Source organism: Rhineura floridana, chromosome 1 (genome assembly GCF_030035675.1).
Source record: "Rhineura floridana isolate rRhiFlo1 chromosome 1, rRhiFlo1.hap2, whole genome shotgun sequence".
Taxonomy (NCBI): Eukaryota; Metazoa; Chordata; class Lepidosauria; order Squamata; family Rhineuridae; genus Rhineura; species Rhineura floridana.
In genome coordinates this window covers 84,715,749-84,739,101 of record NC_084480.1, presented here as the reverse complement: position 1 = coordinate 84,739,101, position 23,353 = coordinate 84,715,749, and the positions used below count along the sequence as shown (strand labels likewise).

At 45.1% G+C, this 23,353-nt stretch overlaps 1 protein-coding gene across 2 annotated transcripts in view; it reads right to left on the bottom strand.

Moving 5' to 3' along the window:
- The window catches only part of MEGF10 (multiple EGF like domains 10), a 220,299-nt gene that overhangs the window by 78,664 nt on the left and 118,282 nt on the right, over window positions 1-23,353 (bottom strand). For both annotated transcript variants that reach the window (XM_061625273.1, XM_061625282.1), the window contains one exon: window positions 7,020-7,232. In XM_061625273.1, coding sequence (XP_061481257.1) covers window positions 7,020-7,232 — 213 coding nt within the window. The remainder of the gene's footprint in view (window positions 1-7,019; window positions 7,233-23,353) is intronic.

Sequence of the window (23,353 nt, the reverse complement as noted above, 5' to 3'; positions counted from 1 at the left end):
TATGGCTTGGATCCAAAGCATCTTATGCAAGCAGAAAGTTAGAACACAGGAACGTAGGAAGCTGCTTTATATCAAGTCAGATCATTGGCTGATCTAGCTAAGTGTTGTTGACACTGACTCACAGCGGCTCTCCAGGGTTTCATGCAGGATTCCTTCTCAGTCCTACCTGGAGGTGCCAGTGATTGATCCTGGGTTCATTTGCATCCAAAGCATGTGCTCTCCCATTGAGCTATAACCCTTTCCCATATAACTTTCTCTTATGCAACAAAGCCCCTGCTTAATTTTGCAGAGTTCCATGCCCTGTGCTTCATCCCATGAATTCAGGGGTGTAGTTGGCCAGGGTCCCAGAGGTCTAAGACCCCTTACCTTTTTGGGAGCAGGTTTCCTATGTCTTCAGTGACCTTTCCTGCTTATTGGAGCCAATCAGAGTGAAAGGAGGTGAGTCAGTCACTGAGAAGACTCTTCTCAGTAGCTAACACCCTTTCATGCGTAATGGTTCTTAGGGACATCTGTTGTTGCGGAAGATAATGACTGAGAACAAGCAAGGGTAAGTGAAAAAAGAGGTAGGAGAGGGAAGAACTTGGACTGAAGGTCACCTCTCTTTCTGCTGCACAGCTTTCAGTTTGTTTGTTAACAAGGATCTTATTCTCAATCCAACAACAAAAAGGGGGGAGGGGAAAGATGTGTGGCTTAATTCGAGTTCAAAGCCAGGAGTAGTAGAGGAGGAGGAGGAAAAGAGAGCAAAATACATTTGGGGGGGAAGTATGGCGGGATGGTGTTTCAGCTTTTAATGATGTTCTATATATGTGTATCGTGCATGGTAAAGTGAAATGCAAATAAATATGCCTAAGAGTGTGTGTGGTGCAACCAACACTAGAGGTTAGGATAAAGAATTTCCATGCTTACGTTTCCATCTAAAACTCATAAACTTTGCCCAAATGCAGTTACTCTGAGTCTTAGTATGGCAACCAAGAAGGAAAACTCAGCAAAGGAAGTCCCTTACCTTATTGGATCTTACTACATTTCCCCATATATGTGCGCAGAAAATAGTAGATCTAGCTGAAAGACAACACATTAAGATCTGTACTCATTGTTGCAATGCATCACTAAGGGAAAGTACTCCAAGCACAGTAAGAGATTGCAAGCTCATTTTATTGTATTATCTTAGAAAGTTTTATAATCTTAGAAGGGGATGTAGTTGTGTGGAGCCATGGCTGTGAGGGGGCATGGCATGGCTATCATGAAGGGACCCTACACTTCTGAATTTGCCACTACACTACTGCCCACGATATTCCTGAGGGCCTCTTGAGCCTCAGGAGCAGCTTTTTTGGGAGTGCAGAGAATTACAGTGGTAGAGAGCCAGGAAAATCCCATTCAATAAGCAGAGTTCCACTTGTTCTTCTTTAGGGAATAAGAAATCCCTGCTTGTTCATTTTCTCTTTTTCTCTTCAAGTAGAAGCCAAACTGTGACACTGATATTGCTACATGTTTTCCTGCCACAATGTGTTAGAAAGCCATAGTTGCACATACAAGTGCCTGGAATCCGTGAGTGGATGGATGGGAAGGAACAGGCTGAAGTTGAATCCTGATAAGACTGAGGTGCTACTCGTGGGAGACAAGGGAAGGTTGGGAGATGTTGACCTGGTGTTCGATGGGGTGAAATTGCCCCTGAAGGACCAGGTCCGCAGCCTGGGGGTTGTTCTTGATTCCAAGCTGTCCATGGAGGCTCAGATTTCGGCAGTGAGCCGGGCAGCTTGGTATCAATTACACCTCATTCGTAGACTGCAGCCCTACCTTCCTGCTCATCAGCTCCCACTGGTGGTACATGCCCTGGTCACCTCTCGGTTGGATTACTGTAATGCGCTCTACGTGGGGTTACCCTTGAAAACAGTCCGGAAATTACAACTTATACAAAATGCTGCAGCTCGACTACTTACAAACTGTCGCCGCCGGGAACACATCACTCCAGTGTTATTCGACCTACACTGGCTTCCAGTTATTTTCCGGGCCCAATTCAAGGTGTTGGTATTAACCTTTAAATCCCTATACGGTCTCGGCCCAGTTTACCTGATGGAGCGCCTCAAGCGCCACCAACCATGCCGCCCAACAAGATCAGCCACACAGGACCTTCTCTCAATCCCGCCAACTAAAACAGCTAGGTTGGCGGGGACAAGAGAGAGGGCATTTTCAGTGGCAGCTCCCACTCTCTGGAACTCCCTCCCATATGACCTTCGGCATGCCCCTTCCCTGAATGTATCCCGCCAAGCTTTGAAGACCTGGCTCTTCAGACAGGCCTTTGGGACTTCTGGGGAGGGTTAAATTTTTACGACGAATAGCCTACTACTCTGTACTGGAATTGTTTTATTGTTTTATTGTTATATTGTATTTTATGATGTATTTTATTATGATGTAAGGTATTGTTGTTAAATTGTACGTCGCCTAGAGTGGCCATTGGCCAGATAGGCGACCCACAAATTAAATTATTATTATTATTACACTGATTGACATCAAAATTAGTATTCTGTAATTTGTAACTAAATATAGTAAGCAGAAACACTTCAGAAGCTTTTGATGATTCTTGTTTAGTGAGTTTAATTGGCAATGCATAACTAACACAGATACTAAAAAATGCTGCACATACCTATCTCTTAAGTTCACATCTTAAAGAATCTGCTTGCATGCAGTACATCAGGTTAGTATCTGAATCTGAAATTAATTAACTATTTTACTGCCAGTGACAAATTATGCAGAGAAAGCAGAGGCATTAAGTGCTTAGAAGGGATGACAAGGATGAAAAATCCAAAAACTGCCTATATAAGTTGGATACATCTGAGCCATTGCTGGCCATCTTTTTTATGGGTATGGACACATAGGAAGAGCCCTACTAGATCAGACCAAAGACCTATCTGGTCCAGCATCCTGTTTCCCACAGTGGCCAACCAGCTGCCTGTGGGAGAAGCAGGGTATGAGGGCACGACAGCACTTTCCTGGTGACTACAGTTTGAGGATTTGTATGGCTGCAGTTGGTGAAACTTTGCAAGGAGAAAACTTGCCTCCCTGCCCCAGACATTCTAAGGGAAGGGTGATGACTTAGTAGTAGAGTCTGTGTTCTTAATCATTAGGATTGTCATATTATCCAGTTGGCGAGGTTTTATAGATTCTAGCTATTCCAATGCCTGTTTGCTCCATTAGCTGGCCTGGATTCCCAGCTTGCTTGCTTTCTTTTAAAAAAAAAACAAGTCTCTAAGTCTTATAGGACCAGATTTGCAAGGCAAAATGTTCAGACGCTATTCTGCCCAATCACTGTATGGGAAACTAGCCTGATGCCATCTTTCTGTGTTTTTATCTAAGTGAAATAAGAGGTTTGACTGACATTTAAGAAAGCAGCATTAGACTATGAAAATGAGCAAAAGTGAGACATCCATTGCCTGGAGAAAGAACTTCTTGGTTCATTTTGAATCTACTCTTTGGTACTTCCTGGTCGAGAAATTGCTGCCCATAGAAAACAACTGAAAACGCCAGAATTGTAGTGTAGCATTGATTAGGCAGTAGTATTTCCAACCCAAAACAAAAGGTAGCAGGAAAGACAGGTGTTAATACTCTTTCTAATTTAGGCCTTTATTAATGCAACCCCCCCAATTTATTTTCTCCTTCGAGTTTGTGAACTCAAAACAACTTAAAATTACCTTACCTGTACAATTCCACCATTATTATACTCATATTGTAGGGAGAGTGATGCTGTGGCTGAAAATGCATATGTTATGTCACCTCTGAAATGAAGCCCAGCACTGTTATAAGCACAGGCGGTATTACGCTAATGCATCCTGTCAACACAAGGATTACTGTTAGTGCAACAGTGCTTCCCCCCCCGCACATGCTCCAGAGGGTTGGAGAATCTCTAGAACAGATTTGGAGATGCATGGGGGAGAGGTCCCATTGTGTTAGCGGTAATCCTTGCACTGACAGGATCCTGACATAGCACTAGAGATGGGCAAGAATTTTGCAAAAATCAAACTTAGCATCAGACTGCCCAACATTTGCTGCCTTTGCTTGTCAGTTTTAAGTTAGACCGATCCTGGATGCTACCAGTTTTTCGCTAATGTGAAATTGACCAGCATGGGTCTTTGCTTCACTAACATTAAATTGACCAGACTGCTCTTTGATTCAGTAGCATGAAACTGACCAGACTGCATCTTTGCTTTACTAATGTGACACTGAGTTTACTGAAATGGTAAAAACAGGAGATAGTGGAAAACAAATGAATGCAGAACAGAACCACCAATAAGCAGATCCCATCCCTACTTAGTGTTATGCTGGATGCAACCCCATCTCGCTGAGGGACAAGGAATGAGAAAGAATAGTGTATAATACCCCCCCGAAGTCTAGTGTTGTTATACTGTTGGATGGTGTGTGAAGTTGATCGTAGCAACAGCATGGTGATGATGATGGAATGAATGATCAATTTCTTTCCCACACATGAAGGATACATGAGGGCTCTTCTGGCTGTGGGTTTAAGTTATAGTAAGAAAAATAGCCTGATGGGAAAGTGTTAATCATTCCTTCACAACTCTGCATGCTGCTACAGCAATTAACTTTGCACCTCCCACTGTCTTCAGTTCCCTACACACACACATAACATCCAAAACAACTATGTTTGTGCAGTTGGAGCCCTAGGATTGTTAAACAGTGCTTCAAAATGCTGCTATAGAAATTATTACTACCACTACTCTAGTCTATCTGGTCATAGTGGTTGGTTTGTCTCCAGCCAAAAACTATCACCCATGAAATATACCTAGGCCACAGCAAATGTCAGTTTAATTCAACTGCCCCCTTTCAAATCCAGTGCTCAGTTTCACACATAAGAAGAGCCCTGCTGGATCAGATCAAAGGTCCATCTAGTCCAGTATCCCGTTCTTACATTGGCCAACAAGATGCCTTGTGGGGAGTCCACAAGCAGGACATGAGGGCAACAGCAGTCTCCATACTTGAGATTCTCAGAAACTGGTATTCAGAGGCATACTACCTCTGAAACTGGAGCCTCATGTTTCATAGGACCACTCTATCCCTAAGCTTGCCCTTTTTCACCCTAGAATGAGAGACTAACTGGAGGATATGGGTCACTGGAAAGGCTGGTAGAGGCCACACATTTTTCCTAGCAGAAAGTCAAGTATGACATACCCAAGCCTACTGAACCATGTTAAGAGAGTATTATTCAGTTCAGACAGATGTTAAGGATTTGTATTGCAGTGCTTAAGCATCCTGAAGATTGTTGCAAGGGAGGTGGAAGGGGGAAAAACTCATAATGTTGAGTTTGTCTAGTATAGGCTTTGGCTGTACCAACTGTTAGCAACCCTGCCCTCTACACTACTAATCCAAAGGTTACCAGGCACCACTAATCACAACCTATGCCGTAATTTCAGTGTCACTTCTTCATATGGTTGTAGAAGTTGCCAGTCTCACAGACACTGTTTTTCTGTTTTCAGTGCAATGGATTACAACATCATTGGGAGGAGAAAGTGATGGAAAATAGGAATAGATAAACCAGCTAAGAAATGTTCTGTTTAGAAAGTTAATACATATGTTCATGTACAGTCAATGTACAGGTGGTGAGTAGAGGTTTTAGAAGACAGGTGAAATATGTTCAAGTATATCTGAAATTTTACCTTTCTAGACTAGCAAACAAACTGTTTGCTCTGGAAGTAAACTGTAAAATGAACAAACAGATGCTCCCACGCCTACATCATTACTAAGTCCATTCCATTTGTCACAGAAAGAAGGAAATGTCAAAAACACATTCAAAAATAGTCATATGCTTCTGTTTACATCTGAACATTTGCAGTTTGACTTAACCAAAGCTGTCTTCCAGTGGTATAAATGAAGGAACAGCTGTGTTGAACATGAATCAAAAGTAATCCTTGAAATATCAGAAATGCTATACAGTGTTGTGCCATACATTCTTGCCAGTGTAAAATGTTTATGGCACATTTTATTTAACTTTCTAAAATAACCATAACTACTATATACAGTTTTTAATAGAAGCAAGGTGCAAAGGACTGGTAAAACCGCATCTGCATTTATCCAACCCAAACTGTTTTACCTATTGCCCATGAGAAAACAGCACATGCGAAAACAGCAAGCACACCAGTGAACAGGCTTGTTAATGAAAATAATAAAGGAATATAGCTGGCTTCTACGTCAATGGCTGAACACATCAAGCAATCACAATATTTAACTATATAATTATTGCTGATAATGATGTCACAGAACAGTGGAGAGATTTCGTCTAAAGCTTCTCTTCCACTTGATGCAACAGTTAACCCATAAACTCTTGACAAAAACAATGTATTCCACCATGCAAGAATAGATAAGCTCTCTGAATGCTTGCCATAGCAATCTTGCTTTAAAATGTCCATACAATATATCTTACATATTGGCTTTGATCCAGCAAGCCCTGCTACATGCATGCACAGGCTTGCACGCATATAGTGGTGCTCTTTTTTTCTTTTTGAAACAGCAGCTGTCTTTTGCTCTCTATCAGAAGCTGCAAGATAAAACTGTGTCATTCATTCTCAATTTCAACCTAATTCAACACTTACCTAATTTTATCTATTGCCCGCAACTGGAAAAACTGGGGGAGCTTAAATAGCTGCTTCCAATTTAGTGCAAGAGGCCTGATATTCAGAAAAGGAAATGCAGACTTCCTGTGCACAAGGATTTTCTACTTTCCTTCTAAGGCAGGAACCTTTGTTTTTATTAACAAAAAATGTACATAAAATGCCTGAAATGCATTAGAAAAGAATCCATCCTTTCAGATACTGGCATGTATTGGGCTAGAACCCAAGGGGCTTCAGACACGTGGCCAACTCAGGACTTCAGAAAAGCAATAAACACCTCCTCATATTCGTTTTAGACCTCAGTCTATCTCTCTCTATAGAACTATTTGGCCAACCAAAGTTGTCCGGATAATGCTATTTATAAGTCTATAAGAAGAAGGTCTGTCAAAAGTTCTAGAAGTTTACCTTTGGGTATTTGGCAAGTGACAGGGGCATCTTTTGTCACATTTGATACCATAGACACCTTCAGTGCACAGTCTTGTTTCACAGTGTTGCCCTGTATATCCTGGCTCACAAAGGCATGTACCACTAATGTGATAGCATTTTCCATCATTCATGCATTGGCAGGTTTCTGCACATTGTACTCCAAATGTTCCCACTGGACATTCATCTTGGCACCTGTTGAGAAAGTCAAGCAGAAAGGTAGATGTATTTACCTTCTATTAAAACATTTTATATTCAATATTCACAGTGACTATGAAACTTTGCTAACCAAACCTTACATCAGTTGGCTTGCCCTTCCATTGATTTCTAATCCTCCCAACCCTACTTTGTGCTCATTGATATTTCCAAACCTCTTACACCAGCCTTTCCCAACCAGTAGGCCACCAGATGTTGTTGGACCACAACTCCCATCAGCCTCAGCCTGCATTGCCAATGGTCAGGAAAGATGGGAATTGTGGTCCAACAACATCTGGTGGCCCACTAGTTGGGAAAGGCTGTCTTACACAGACATGTCCACTAAATATAAATGTTGAGCCTTCTGAGCTAGAACACTGCCATAATTTATGAGGTTGCCACAAAGCTAGTAACTAAGGCTGAGATCCAATATATGTCTACTCAGAAGTGAGCTCCATTGAGTCCAACTTATTCCCAGATAAGTGTGTAATGGATTACAGCCTAAATAAAATATTAAATAGTCGAATATTGATCACCTAAGCCTTATGTCCTAACGTGACACTTCTGATAGTCACTGTTGAGATACAAGAAGTCTCAAGGCTGAGAATGCCTCCATCCTTTAATAATAATTAAATTGTAATCCCTTGACAATAAAAAGAAGAGGCATATAGGAGCAATGATTAAAACCTAGGCTGTAAGAATAATAATCCTTAGGATATCCTGGAAGGAGCCATTGCTGTCACTCCATTGGAGATGTTCCCTGAAAATGTATGGAAATACTGCCACAGTACAGCTGATGGATCTGTTACTGGAAGCAGGCAAGGAGTTCTGCCCTTACACCATGACACTACTGTCTCATCCTTTGAACCACTTTTTGACTACTACAGTGAAAAAGATCAGGACTATGTTTTGAGACATTTGAAAATTGACCATTGGTCTCACCTGAAAGGTGGTTTTCTCAGGTATCATGCCATCACGTAGGTTATAGTGCATCCTAGTGTCCGAAGGCAAGAATGCAAAGGAGTCAAGACCCCAGCTGCTCCTTCCAGTCCCACTCCAGTTCATTCAAGACAAGGCCGAAGTGAGACATCTTGACAGCAGTCACATACAGAACAGACAGACCAGAAAGGAAAAGAGCAACTGCACGAACAAAGGAGCAGCAACAGCCAGGACACATATACAAAGATCTTGACTTATTAAAACCTTATAACCTTACCACTGAATACGTGTATGAAAAGGTGATACAAAATAATACAACCAGGCAGGCTCCATCAGGGAGGGCTGTGATGGCATGATATCTGGAAAAACCACCTTTCAGGTGAGACCAATGGTCCGTTTTTCCCAGGTAGCATGCCATCATGTGCGATGTACCAAAGCAGCCCTGGTAGGGAGAGGCTACCCACTGCCTAAACATGAGAAGCAACCTGTTGCAAACACCTCCCAAAAGAAATGTGAGAAAAGGCATAACAATCAATCTTATAGTACCTGATGAATGAGTCTGGAATAGACCACACCGCCATCCTGCAAAGGTCTGCAAGAGGTGCATTAGTAACGTGTGCAGCCATGGTGGTTGCAGACCTAGTAGGATGTGCTGTGATATTGACTTGTAGGCCAGGGCAATGCAGGTGGACGACCCACAAAATAAGGTGGATTTTGCCACTTTCTTCCCCAGGGTCCTTGGGTGAAAGGATACAAAAGAAGATTCAATTAGTCGTATGTCCCAGGTATGGCAAAGGTAGACCTTGAAGGCTCTGCAAATGTCTAAAGAATGCCAGGCTTTGCCAGGCTTTTTCGAGCAGATGAGCAGGATTAGGACCAAAGGTGGAAGTACCATGTCCTGGTTACAACTAAACACAGAGCTTATTTTGGGTCAGGCAGATGGATCAGGACATAAAACAACAGAGTCGTTATGAAATACGCAGAGATGGAGGGCACTAGAAAAGGAAGAGCACTAAAAAATTTAAGGGCACAGTTCTAAAGGGCTCAAATACACCTTCTGGAAACTCCAGGATGGAAAACAATGACACAATGCCGGGGAGAATGAAGCAGCTCCCTTCAAACCATTAGCCAAAGGGTGAGAGCCCATGGGAATACTCAACAAATTAACAGAATAATTGAAGAATTAGTAGAGGCTTGGCGACGCAAGGTGTTGGGCTTCAGTCCCATCTCAAACCTTTGTGAAGAACTGTAAGGCCTGTTGGGCAGTGGCTCTGGAGGACTGGAGACCACAGAAGGCACACCAACTGAAAATGCAGGTCATGTACTCTGGTAAGTTTGAAGTCGATAGACGTCTAGAGACCATAATGGTATCAATAACCTCCTGCGATAGAGCTGTGCTGAGCAACTGTGTCTACTCAGACGCCAAGCTGTCAGACTCATCCAGTCGGGATCTGGATGCCAGATCAGTCCCTGTGAGAGAAGATCCGGCTTCATTGGCAGTCTCCAAGGATCTGCGACTGATAAGGAGAGGAGATCTGAGAATCACAGCCAGCATGGCCAGTACTGGATTAGTAGAATCAACTGAACCCATTTGCGTCAAAGTTTCCTCAGTGTTCTGCTTAGCAGGAGAACAGGAGGAGACGCGTATGGAAGGTTGTCTGGCCAAGGAGTCAGGACAGCGTCTACAGACTCGGCCTTTGTCTCTAGATACCTCAAGAAAAACCAGGGAAACTGAGTGTTGTGGCTTGAGGCAGATCCACAGCCAGAGTGCTGAAATACTGCCGGACATAGCCTCCACTCCCCTGGAATCAGTTGTTGCCTGCTGAGCCAATCTGCAGTGACCTTCAGAACCCCACTAAAGAGTTCTGCCCTCAAGGACAGCAGGTGTCTCTCAGCCCAATAGAATATTAGCGTGGCCTCTACTTGAAAGGTTTGAGCCCTTGCCGGTTCAAATGTGGTTTCACACAGGTATTGTCTTGGCTGGAAGTGGCAAAGGGCCAGATGGACTGCCCTCAACTCCAGCTAGTGTGCCTCAAGTCCAGTTACACAAATTGAACAGTGAAGTAAGCCTTACCAAATTCCACCATATGGAATTTTAAACTGTTATAAGTCGCCCAGGGATCTGCCGATGAAGGTCAGGACTTGAATGAACAAGCACCACCGTCTTGTGGTGAGAACTGCACCATAGCACATATGAATAACCTTGAGTCTAGTTACGCAAATTGAAACAGCGAAATAAGCCTTAACAAAGGCTACATGGAATTTGGAACTGTCTTAAATCGCCCAGGAACCTGCAGGTGAAGGGCAAGGCTTAACAGAGCAAGCAGCTTAATTTCCGTTACCTTGCTAAGTAACGTTTACCCAGGAGGTTAACTATGGGGCCCTTAGAACTTTCAAGGGACTCCCTGGATAAATGCAAAAATTTACTCAGACAGTCATGAAGCGTTGCAACTGTTCAGAGTAGCAAACTGGAGCTTGCATTGATGCCCTAGAAATAGATACGGCAGAAATCCTCATGTAATAGACGAAGCTGTATTTGGCGTAATTCATTTTTCTTGCTTATTTATGTTTTCCTGCTGGGATGACAATAAGATCCTCCTCTGTAAGAAAGTAACTGGATAAATTCAAAGGTTTACACAGACAGTTATGAAGGGCTGCAACTGTTCAGAGGAACAGACTGGAGCCTTGAGCTGAAGCTCATGATGCAATTCATATATCTTCACTATACTGAGACCCCCTAGAAAAGTCCCCAGGTTATGAAAAACTGCAAAAGTTTGCACAGATGGTTATAAAGTGCTGCAAAAATTTACACCGACAGTTATGAAGAGCTGCAACTGTTCAGAGGGACAGACTGGAGCTTTGAGCTGAAGCTCATGGGGCAGTTTATATATCTTCAGTACACTGAGGCCCCTTAGAGCAGCCACCAGGTTATTCCACCGTTGCCTGTGGAAATGGCCTGCTGCTATTCAGGCCTTGTGCTGTTTTGAGCTGAGGCTCATGAGGCAATTCATATGCCCTCACTACACTGAAGTCCCCTGGAGGAGCCACCAGGTTATTCTATTGTTGCCTTTAGAAATGGACCATTGGTCTCACCTGAAGGGTGATTTTCCTATGAGGACGGACATCACAACGGGGTTATAGCTCCACCTATCGTGCGAAGGCAAGAATGTCTTTGAAGTCAAGACTAGGGGCGTCAGGCCCCTCCCACTCTCCAGTTCATTCGCAGCGAGTCTAAGGAGAGATATCTAAAAATACAAGAACAAGGCCAACAGGCCTGGCAGCAGGAAAATAACACAATAGTACCATGCATAGTAACATGACTCCAACATAGCGGTATAACAGAACTAGAAGTCTTGACTTCACTTTTAAATTTAAATATAATAGCGTAACAGTAATATAGGACACATTAGAAAATATATAGTCATCCTCCAACTGGGAGGGTCGTGATGTCCGTCCTCATAGGAAAATCACCCTTCAGGTGAGACCAATGGTCCATTTTCCCTATGAGTCCGGCCATCACAACGGGATGTACCCCAGCTGCCCAAACAGGGAGGGACCACCCACGTGTTAATCGTCATTAAGAACCTGTTGCAACACTCGTCTGCCAAAAGAAGCGTCAGCAGAGGCATAGCGATCAATTTTATAATGCCTTATAAACGAGTGTGGGGTAGACCAGACTGCAGCCCTACAAATATCGGCAACAGGAGCATTAGTGGCAAAAGCAGCCGAAGTGGCAGCTGACCTGGTAGAATGAGCCGTTCTACTAGCTGGAACTAACAGCTTCAGAGACTCATATGCTAAAGTAATACATGCCCTTAACCAACGGGATAAGGTAGGATTGGAAACTTTATGCCCCATAGACCTTGGATGAAAGGATACAAACAGAGACTCAGTTCGTCGTATATCCTGGGTCCTAGACAGGTAGGTCTTGAGAGCCCTCCGGACATCCAACGAATGCCAAGCCTTCTCGAGAGGATGGGTAAGATTCGGGCAAAAGGAAGGCAAAACAATGTCCTGGTTGCAATGGAACACTGAATCAACCTTGGGACGGAAGGAAGGATCAGTTTTCAGTACAACAGAGTCCGTATGGAAGACGCAGAGATGGCGAGCGGAAGAAAATGCGCCCAACTCCGAAACTCGTCTAGCAGATGTGATTGCGATCAGGAACAAGACCTTGAAGGACAGTATACGAAGAGGCACAGTCCTGATGGGTTCAAATGGAGGGCGTTGCAAAGCCTGCAGAACCTTCGGCAAACTCCATGAGGGAGACTGATGGACAATAGCCGGAGAGCGTAGGGCGACTCCCCTCAAAAAACGTTTGATGAACGGATGTGAGGAAATATGATCTCCAGGAGAGGACACTGAGAGAATGGACGACAGAGTGGACGCATGTCGACGTAGAGTGTTAGGTCGAAGTCCCATCATAAAGCCGCTATGGAGAAATTGCAGCACCTGATGCACAGTGGCTTGGGATGGATCATGGTGGTGGGACTGACACCACTTGGCGAAAGCCACCCAGGTATGTTGATAAATACGGGTGGTAGATGGTCTTCTCGAGGCCAAAATAATATCAATCACAGCGTCAGACAGTCCAGCTGACCTCAAATGTCCCCGTTCAAACGCCATGCTGTTAGATTGAACCAAGTAGGGTCCTGGTGCAGTACTGGACCCTGGGATAGAAGGTCTGGCCTTACTGGAAGTGTCCAAGGATCCGTCATTGACATTGCCAGAAGATCTGAGAACCACGGTCGGCGTGGCCAAAATGGTGCTATCAGAACCAGCTGTGCCCTTTCGGTTCGCGCCTTCCTCAAGGTTTTGGCTAACAATGGTATGGGAGGAAAGGCGTACAGTAGACCGTCTGGCCACGGTGTTGTCAGAGCATCCACTGCTTCTGCTGTTGAGTCCAGGTATCGGGCAAAGTACCTGGGAAGCTGGCAATTGCGACTGGAGGCAAACAGGTCGACTGATAGGGTGCCGAACCGACACTGGAGACGATGGAAAATGGCTGGATGAAGTTTCCATTCTCCCGGAAAGACCTGTTGTCTGCTGAGCCAGTCTGCTGTCACATTCCAAATCCCTCTGAGGTGCTCTGCTTTCAGGGATTGTAGATGTTGTTCTGCCCAGACAAAGATGAGGGAGGCTAAGTCCTGCAGAGGATGAGACCTGGTGCCCCCCTGTCTGTTCAAATGTGATTTTACACACGTGTTGTCTGTTCGAATGAGCACATGATGCAAAGGGAACAGAGACTGAAAATGACATAGAGCTAAGTGGACAGCCTTTAGTTCCAGCCAGTTGATGATTTGGGATTGCTCTGTGTTGGACCAAACCCCCTGAACGTACTGGGAGTTGCAGTGGGCTCCCCAACCTATGAGGCTGGCATCTGTGGTTACAACGGTTCTGCGGGGTTCTCTGAACGACGTGCCCTTGGAGAGGTGTTGAACCTTGGTCCACCAGCGGAAGGAGAGGCGCAGTGCGGGGCTCAAGCGAACTTTGCGATGGTTGGAGCTGGCAATGTCTTTTTGAAAAGGCAACAGAATCCATTGAAGGGGCCAAGTGTGGGCTCGAGCCCATGGCACAATGTGGATTGTAGATATAAACATCCCGAGCGCTCTGGCGAGAAGCATGACGTCTGCGGATGTTTGTTGCATCAGGGACCTTGCGATGCTTGTGATGGCAGTGATGCGATCTGGAGCCAAGAAGACCATTGCCTGCAGGGTGTCCAACATTGCCCCTAGATGTAGTAGGCGTTGGGTTGGTTGGAGATGGCTTTTGTCGAAGTTGACAAGCCAGCCGTAGGCCTGCAAAACATTGAGGGTGATCATTAAATGATGATGAGCCAGTTCCTCTGACTTGGCCCATATTAGCAAATCATCCAAATATGGGTAGATATGAACCCCTTGGGTCCGGAGGTAAGCCACTAGGATGAGTAGCACCTTGGTAAACACTCTTGGAGCAGAGGAGAGGCCGAATGGCATCGCTCTATATTGAAAATGCTGGTGGCCAAAAGCAAATTGAAGAAACTTTCTGTGGGCTATGCAAATGGGCACATGGAGATACGCTTCCTTAAGGTCGATAGAAGCCAGGAAGTCTCCTTCATGCAGACTCTCCGTAATGGAGTAGAGTGATTCCATTTTCAACCTGCGATATGTTACAAAACGGTTGACAAACTTGAGGTCCAATACCGCCCTCCATGATAAATCTCGTTTTGGCACAGCAAATAGGAGGGAGTACACCCCTTCCGCCCTCTCAGTTGTGGGAACTGGCTCTATCGCCGCTATGTCCAAGAGGTGGTGTATAGCTGTCTGCATAATGTTGTGCCTGGCTGGTGCCCTTGGGCAAGGGGACGGATGGAATCTGTCTGATGGGGTTGCCCAGAACTCTATGGCATAGCCATAACTGAAAAGGTCCCTGATCCAGGAGACCGTAGTAAGGCGCAGCCATCGATCTCCAAAATTAAGTAATCTGCCACCTATGGGGAGGGCGTTATGACTACTTGCGTAGGCGAGGGCCTCCCTTATATGAGGACGATGAGTTGCCCCTGCACCCTTGGTACTGACCTCTGCCCTGGAAGCGTCGGTTCCAGGAGCCCCTGAATGCGTTGGGGTCATAGGGTCTGAAGTCGCGGCCTCGTCCTCCTGGCCGCATTCCTCGAAAGGGCTGGTTAGAACGGAAGGAAGGGAATCGCCTGAAAGGCCTATGGTCGCTGTTCTTGACTGTGGCCAGAACCGGTTTGTGGGCGTCTTTTGGATCAACCAGCACTGCCTTTAGAGCTTCCTCGCCGAAGAGTAGAGATCCGGAGTAAGGAGCCCTGGACAGATTCAATCTGGCCGCTGAATCAGCTTGCCAGTGGCGAAGCCAGAGGGTGCGACGAGCGACTATTTGAGCCGTCATGGCTCGTGCCCCTAATTGAGTGGCATCCAGAGTGGCATCGGCCACAAAAGCTGCTGTCTTGCGCAATTTCAATAGTGCTCTTCTGAGGGTGACAGGATCAGGGTTAGCATCCTCTAGAAGGTCATCCAGCCACATCATAGATGCTCTGGAGAAGATGGAGGCTGAAGCGGAGGCACGCATGGCTAGGGCAGTGGCCTCGTGATTCTTGCGGAGGGCGAAGTCTATTTGTCGCTCAGTAGTGTCTTTTAGGTGGGATTCCCCTTCCCTGGGCAAAAGCGATCATGAAACGAGGCGAGCGATTGGTTCATCTATGCCAGGGACATCTAACTTGGTGGCAAAGTCCGGGGCTAGGGCGTAAAGTCTGTCAGCCAGGTTCTTGAAGCGTCGAGCTTTGAGTGGATGGGCCCATTCTTCAGAGGCTAATTTGGTAATTAGGTCCGGCACCGGGATGTAGTGTTCAGTAGGTGCAGGGGATTTGAGAACCTTGGCCCCTTTGATAGCTGGGGCGGGCGGAGTTGAAGGCGCAGTTTGGAGACCAAGGGTATTAACTACCCTGCGTGCTAGCGGCTGATAGTCTGAGGTATTAAACAAGCGATACGATGTATCCTCCTCATGATCTGAATAGTCGCTCCAGTCGTCTCCTTCAACATGGTCAGTGAAGGTTGACTCCTCCGCATACGAGGCTTCGTCCGTACATCTGCCTCTGGCTACATCAAAGGGATCTGGTGAACCGGAAGAATGAGCTTCATGGCACGCACGTTGGACCATGTTAAGTGGAGGTATGGCAGGGACTTGTGGTAGTGACTGCATTTGAGTGAAAAATGCCAGCATGGCTTGAAGTTGGGAGAGGAAATCAGGAGACAGCTGCAGACCGGATGTGGCAGATGTATGTGCCTGAGGAACTATTGGAACAGATGATTGGGGCGGTAAAACGGAGGGAGGTTCGTTAGGCGAACACGGGGGAAAGCCAACAAACTCTTCCTCGTCAGAGGCAGCAGCAGGGGAATGGAGAATATCGCTTATGTGTGCCTGTGCTGTGGTGGTGGTTGGCACAGAGACATAACGTGGGCGCTTTGGTTTACTATGGCTGGAAAGATGTTTTGTCTTAGCCAGTGCTTTGGTATGTCTGGTCTTAGTCGTGTTAGAATGTTGTGGCTTGGCTGATTGTGGCATGCCTGGCTGATCTGGCACCATATGGGTTGATGGCGACATGCCTGGCTGTTCTGCCATCTTATATTAACTTGGGTGCAGTACACTGCCACGGAGGGGGCAGAATGTAAAGACCCGAACTGGCACAGTGTACTACCACGGAGGGGGTAGGATACACTGGCAGATGGCGAAGTGCACTGCCACAGAGGGGGCAGAATGCACTGAGGTATCAGTGTTAATGTAATATAGGCTGTTTTAGAGTGGTACACTCAGATTAGTGCTGTAGGCTGGGTTTCAGGTTTGGTTCACGACCTCAGAGGGGGCGGGACCAATATAAATCAGATTTAGTACAGATCAGCCACTAAGAGTAATGCTCCAGCCTTGATCATACAATCCAGCCACTAGGATTAAAGCTTCAGCCTTGATAAAATAATCCAGCCCACTAGGCTTGGAGCTCCAGCCTTTATAATATAATCCAGCCACTAAGATTACAGCCACAGTAAAATTGTGTGTAAAGCAGCCCTGTGTAAGTCTGTCTGCAGCACGTATACAACACACATACGGATAGATAGCCTGCAAGGGAGGTATCCAATGGTTAATAAGGGTAACAAAAAAGGCGGGAAATTTGAATTCCAAAAATGGCGCCTGGAAAAAAAGAGCGGGAAAAAATGACGGAGAGAGAAGAAGCAATGGCGGCCGTCTGGAAGCGAACTGGGGGAAGTACTGCCCAGCGCTGTCTCGCCGGAGGAACCGCGGGGCCGAAAACCGCACTAGCGGCTCTAAAAAACCCCCAGGAGGGAACAGTGCAGTAAGGGAAAAGCGGCAGCTGCCACAGAGAGAGCCGCCGTCGCCGTCTGCAAAGCCCTTCGCAGTGGGAAATTAAAGCCACGTAGCGAGGGTGAGCTGAGGTAACGGAACTAATGGAGTAGCCGCAGCCACAGGTTAAAGGGGGAGAAAAACGGACCCGGGCAGGCTAAATCGGGTGACGGGGGACCGGCGGGAGCTGCAGCCGCAAGCTCCCGCTGAGATCGGAAGAGCCGCAGCCGCGGCAACAAAGCCGGGGGGGGGAAGCTCAACAACTATCAAAAGCAAAGAGAACCGCAGCCGCGGTCTCTGAGGTAGCCCCCAGACACTGGATGCAACAGAGCCGGGGGGGGGGGATCTCAAAAACGGCCAAAAACAAGAGAACCGCAGCCGCGGTCTCAGAGAGAGCCCCCAGTCAAGGAAGGAAAGAAAATCGAAATGAATAGCTCAGGGTTGGGAAAATAGCGAAGAGAGCCGCAGCCGCGGTCTCTGTGGGGACCCTAAGTGAGCTACACACAAAACAGAAAAAAGGATTTGAAGGCAAAAACACAAACAAATATGAGAGACTTAGCTCAATGCTATGCTATAATTCCAATCTTGTTCGTACAAAGGCAAGAATGAACTGGAGAGTGGGAGGGGCCTGACGCCCCTAGTCTTGACTTCAAAGACATTCTTGCCTTCGCACGATAGGTGGAGCTATAACCCCGTTGTGATGGCCGGACTCATAGGGAAAATGATCTGTCGCTGTTCCGGCTTTGAGAGAACTGGAGCTTTGAGCTGAAGCTCATGAGGCAATCCACATGCCTTCACTACGCTAAGGCCCCCTAGAAGAGCCACCACATTATTCTACTGTTGCCCCTGGAAACAGCCTGCTGCTGTTCAGACGTAGGGAGAAAGAGAATCCGGTCTCTTAGAAATATTGAAGCTGAGTTCTAGTGCTTCCAATAACAAAGGGCAGACATACTTCTCAGTCGAGGACTACCCCATATCTCAGCCCAAAGGTTCTATACAGAACAGCTAGGCCCTTTTCACAGTCACTTTACAGACTATGACCAAGTGGGAACAGAGATACCATAAAAATGGTGAGAAATTCCTCAGCAGAGGACTACCCCATTTTTCTGGCCAAGGATTCTGAGTAGAGGAAAAATAAAGTGGCTAGCATCCACAAAATGCAAGAAAAGGAGGTAAAAACCAGAATGCTGAAAAAATATTTATTGTATGTACAAAAGTACTAATAAAAATATATGCAAAAAAGTTTTTTTGAAAAATAATAACAAGAGCTTTAGGAATGTATTACAAGATGCTCTGTAGAAGCTCAAAGCCCAACGCGTTTCAGCTTGTGCAACCAAGCCTTCATCAGGGGCTAGAACAAACAAGAATTTATATATATATATATATATATATATATATACACACAAACACACAGTTAAAATTACATACATCTTATTTAAATCATCTAAAATTATATGAAAAATACTTACACACATTGATTTTTCATCAAAATATTGTAGCCAACTCTTATTAATAGTTTTTTAACTTCTGTTATGTGGAGGATATCCTAAGTTAAATATAGCTCTGTAGCATATAACGAGTTTAACCTTTTTGGGGCACACCTGACTGTAATTGAAGATACCTCTGTTTTCTAAATTAAAGGCAACAGGTTAAATTCCTCATTCAACCCATTTGGAATCATGGTATCTAGTTCTAAAATCCAATGTAATTCCCTTCGTAATAGGATGTCTATATTTCTTCCATATACCTTTTCCAAAACCCAGAACTTACACTCTGTTATAGAATGAGGACATTGATTGTAATGATCTACAAGAGGGGCCCCTCTTCTGTTATTCCTTAAGTTACTCCAATGTTCCCCTATCCTTATTTTTATCATTCTTGTAGTTTGTCCTATGTACAGTTTTTTACAGCCACATTGTATAACATAGATGACTCTATCTGTATTACATGTAGAAAAGTGTCTTAGATGATACTTCCTCTGATTAGTGGGATTCACAAATTCTGTCATCTTGCTAGTATTTTTGCAAAAAATGCTATGCCCACAAGGATGATGACCCAGGGGAGAAGTTGCACCTGGTACACCTAGTACATCCCAAAGTACTAAGAGAGAATTTACCTCATGGACAGTTCCTTAGAATAAAACGTAATTGTACTACAGAAGAAGATTTTGTGTCACAATCCTTATCCTTAAAAAAACAGCTATGGAATAGAGGATATCCATTCCCTATTATTGAGAATAACTTTTAAAAAGTAGCTAACAGAAAACGGAAAGAACTTTTAAAAAAACCATCACAAAAATATCTACTCGTTTAAATTGTATACTAACATTTGATCATATTACCAACAAGATACAGGACAGTATAAGAAAGCATTGGCATATAGTAGAGCATGTTGAAGGGTGTCAGGAACCTCCAAAAATCTCATATAAAAGAACTAGGAATCTTAAAGACATTTTAGTGAAAAGTGATTTTAGAGGTGGGGCACAATTGAGGCAAAATTTACTCCCAGGTGCAACTTCTCCCCTGGGTCATCATCCTTGTGGGCGTTGCATTTTTTGCAAAAATACTAGCAAGATGACAGAATTTGTGAATCCCACTAATCAGAGGAAGTATCATCTAAGACACTTTTCTACATGTAATACAGATAGAGTCATCTATGTTATACAATGTGGCTGTAAAAAACTGTACATAGGACAAACTACAAGAATGATAAAAATAAGGATAGGGGAACATTGGAGTAACTTAAGGAATAACAGAAGAGGGGCCCCTCTTGTAGATCATTACAATCAATGTCCTCATTCTATAACAGAGTGTAAGTTCTGGGTTTTGGAAAAGGTATATGGAAGAAATATAGACATCCTATTACGAAGGGAATTACATTGGATTTCAGAACTAGATACCATGATTCCAAATGGGTTGAATGAGGAATTTAACCTGTTGCCTTTAATTTAGAAAACAGAGGTATCTTCAATTACAGTCAGGTGTGCTCCAAAAAAGGTTAAACTCGTTATATGCTACAGAGCTATATTTAACTTAGGATATCCTCCACATAACAGAAGTTAAAAAACTATTAGTAAGAGTTGGCTACAATATTTTGATGAAAAATCAATGTGTGTAAGTATTTTTCATATAATTTTAGATGATTTAAATAAGATGTATGTAATTTTAACTGTGTGTTTGTATATATATATATATATATATATATATATATATATATATATATATATATATAAATTCTTGTTTGTTCTAGCCCCTGATGAAGGCTTGGTTGCACAAGCTGAAATGCGTTGGGCTTTGAGCTTCTACAGAGCATCTTGTAATACATTCCTAAAGTTATTATTTTTCAAAAAAACTTTTTTGCATATATTTTTATTAGTACTTTTGTACATACAATAAATATTTTTTCAGCATTCTGGTTTTTACCTCCTTTTCTTGAAAGGATTCTGAGTAGCAAGCTAGGCCCTTTTCCCGGGGTTCTGAGTGGAAAAGCTAAGCCCTTCCCAAAGTCACTGGACAGACTGATAAAGCGCTGCCCATTTCTCTCCACCACAAGCAGCACTGACACCAAACATTGCTGCTCAGGTGCAATTTCTGAGGAGGAATACTTGGAAGGCCCAAGTTTAGCTGCCTTGCTTCCCTTAGGGCCACCTTGCTTCCCTTAGGGCCTGAGGTGACCAGGGTATCACCCATAGGAAGAACAATGCACACAAGGTAAAGCCCAAATTGCAGCTCAACATTCCTTCCACTAGAATTCCTTCTGATGTGGGCCGTAAGATAAATGGAACTGATGGCCACTGAAATGTCTTCTGCTACATATCACTGAGCTGTGCCTCATTAGCAATATCCATAAAAAACAGCACAGGATGACCCATGTGTTACATGGACATAGTAGAGAGGAATGGTACCTGGTGATATATGGATAGATTCCTGATTAATCAACACACGTACAGGTAGAGGGGTGTGGTGGATTAGCGAGGCCAAATATAACCGCAACCAGTAGAGGGGAGCGGTTTGAGCTCTAAATGCAGCCAAGAAATGCAGCCAAGGGCCAAAATAACCACACACAGTAGAAGGGAGTGGTTTGACCTCTAAATGCAGCAAAGAAATTTAGCCAAGGACACATATAACCACAAAGTCGACTGTAACACAGCCAAGAAATGCAGCTGCTGCAATGTAGCCAACAAATGCAGCCAAACAAAGGTACTTGTGTGGTTGACAGTGGGTCAAGTTGTGGATCCGTAGGCATTACATGTGCCTTTTGAGGTAGTGACGTGACAGCAGCATCAGGCTGGTAAGTGGGAGCTGAGGAGGGCCCCAACATGGCGGTGCCAGGAGCCTGAGCCCTAGCCTCTGTGATGACCCCAATGGCAGTGGAGGGCAAAACCAGCAACTGGCGAACCTGCAGTGCAGGTGCAGAAGGCTGGTGAGCAATGGAGGGGTGCACTGGAAAGTGGAACAGGGCTGCAGTCTCTCTTGACCAGTAACAGAGACTTGCAATCAGTCTGCTCCGCAGTAATAATGACCAAGATAGAGGATGCTTCCATCAAGGCTGGAAGACACACATACCATGCCTGCCTGGCAGCCAGCTAAGTAGGGGAGTACTTGGTTTTGGCAACAGCCATAGAATGACTCTTGGAGGACTGGTGCTTGGAGGCCTTGCACTTGATACCTTGGACCTCATAACGGATTGAGATGTGTGGCAGAAACACAATGCTTCTCCACATCAGAGAGCTGATCGAGAAAATCTGCAATTGGCTGTGAACCTCACATGGTATACACGCACACAGTAGAGGGGTGCGGAACCTGAGGGGTGCAGTACCTGAAGTCCAACACATTCACTAGAAGGGTGTGATGAATCCAACACTGAAGCATACACACACTGAGGTACACGCACATGGTAGAGGAGTGTGGTACAGCCCCGACTGAGAGTCAAATATAGTCTCTTTAAAAAAAAAAAACTTATACCCTCCCTTCCTTCAGTCCAAAGTGGGGGGAGGGCAGGAGACAAACAAGATAGCAGAGTGAGAGAAAAGAGAAATGATCTAGCCAAGCTTACGAAAGAACAAGAAAGGGTTGGAAAATGCAAGGAAAATGGTGGGAAAATACAAACACAATGGCAGGTGGGAAGAGAAGGAGCGAGAACCAGCAAAATGGTGGTCAGGCAAAAACAGCGGGAATAGCCCAAAACCCAATGGGCCAGAGCTGCAGCCACAAGCTCCAAGAGGATTTCCTCTGCCCAGCCAGACACGCAAACAGAGGTGTCTTGGCAAAATTGGAAGAGGCGCGAGTAAGCACCACTGTCCCCAGCAAGCTCTGGTCAAAAGACAGTTGTCAGCCAGCACTGGCCGCCTTTGCAGCTGGCTGCAGCAGGAGCTGCAAGCTCTAGCCAGCTCTGGCCAGGAAAAGCACTGGGGTCACAGCCGCAAGCCCCGTTCGAGAAGGGCGCCAACCAGCACCACCATTCCTGCGGCCGGTCAGAGTTGCAAGCTCTGTCAGGAAAAGCACCAGGGCCGCAGCCACGAGCCCTGGTCGAGAAGAGCACCAGCCAGCGCCCCTGCCTCCTCAGCAGGCCAGAGCCTCAGCCATGAGCTCCTGCCAGGGAAAGGAGGGAAGGCCAAAGGACCACTGGGGCTGCAGTCGCAGGCCCCATGAGGTAAGAAAGCTGGGTCTATGAGGTAAACAAGCTGGGTCTGGAGCTGAGAACTAAACGGGAAGATCTGTGGGGCCGTAGCCACGAGCCCTGCCAGGGAGGTGGAGAGGACTCAGGAGGTGGAGAGGGCTGGAGGCTCTGCCGGGGCCTCAGAAGGGCTTAATGGCAGGAAAGGTTCACCCCAACAAAACAAGCAAAACCAAACACTCTCACCACACGCAATCCTAAGCACACAGACCAAACAAAAATTCAGTAAAGTAGAAAAGAGAAGTAGACAAGAGAACAGCTTCGGATGAAGGCAAAAATGAACTGGAGTGGGACAGGAAGGAACAGCTGGGGTCTTGACTCCTTTGCATGCTTGCCTTGGGACACTAGGAGGCACTATAACCCATGTGATGGCATGGTACCTGGGGAAAACTATTTATTTGTTTATTTACAGTATTTATATTCTGCTTTTAAGACAAGATTTTCCCATGAAAGCTTACAAAAATCATAATACATCACAATAAAATAGAATGTATTATTTATTATTATTATAGTTATACCCTGCCTTTCTTTTCATGATTGAAACCCAAGGCAGTTTACATATGGTTCCCAGGCAGACTCCCATCCAGGTACTGACCAGACCTGACCCTGCTTAGCTTCAGCAGGGAGCTGGCCTTACGTGCCTTCAGTCC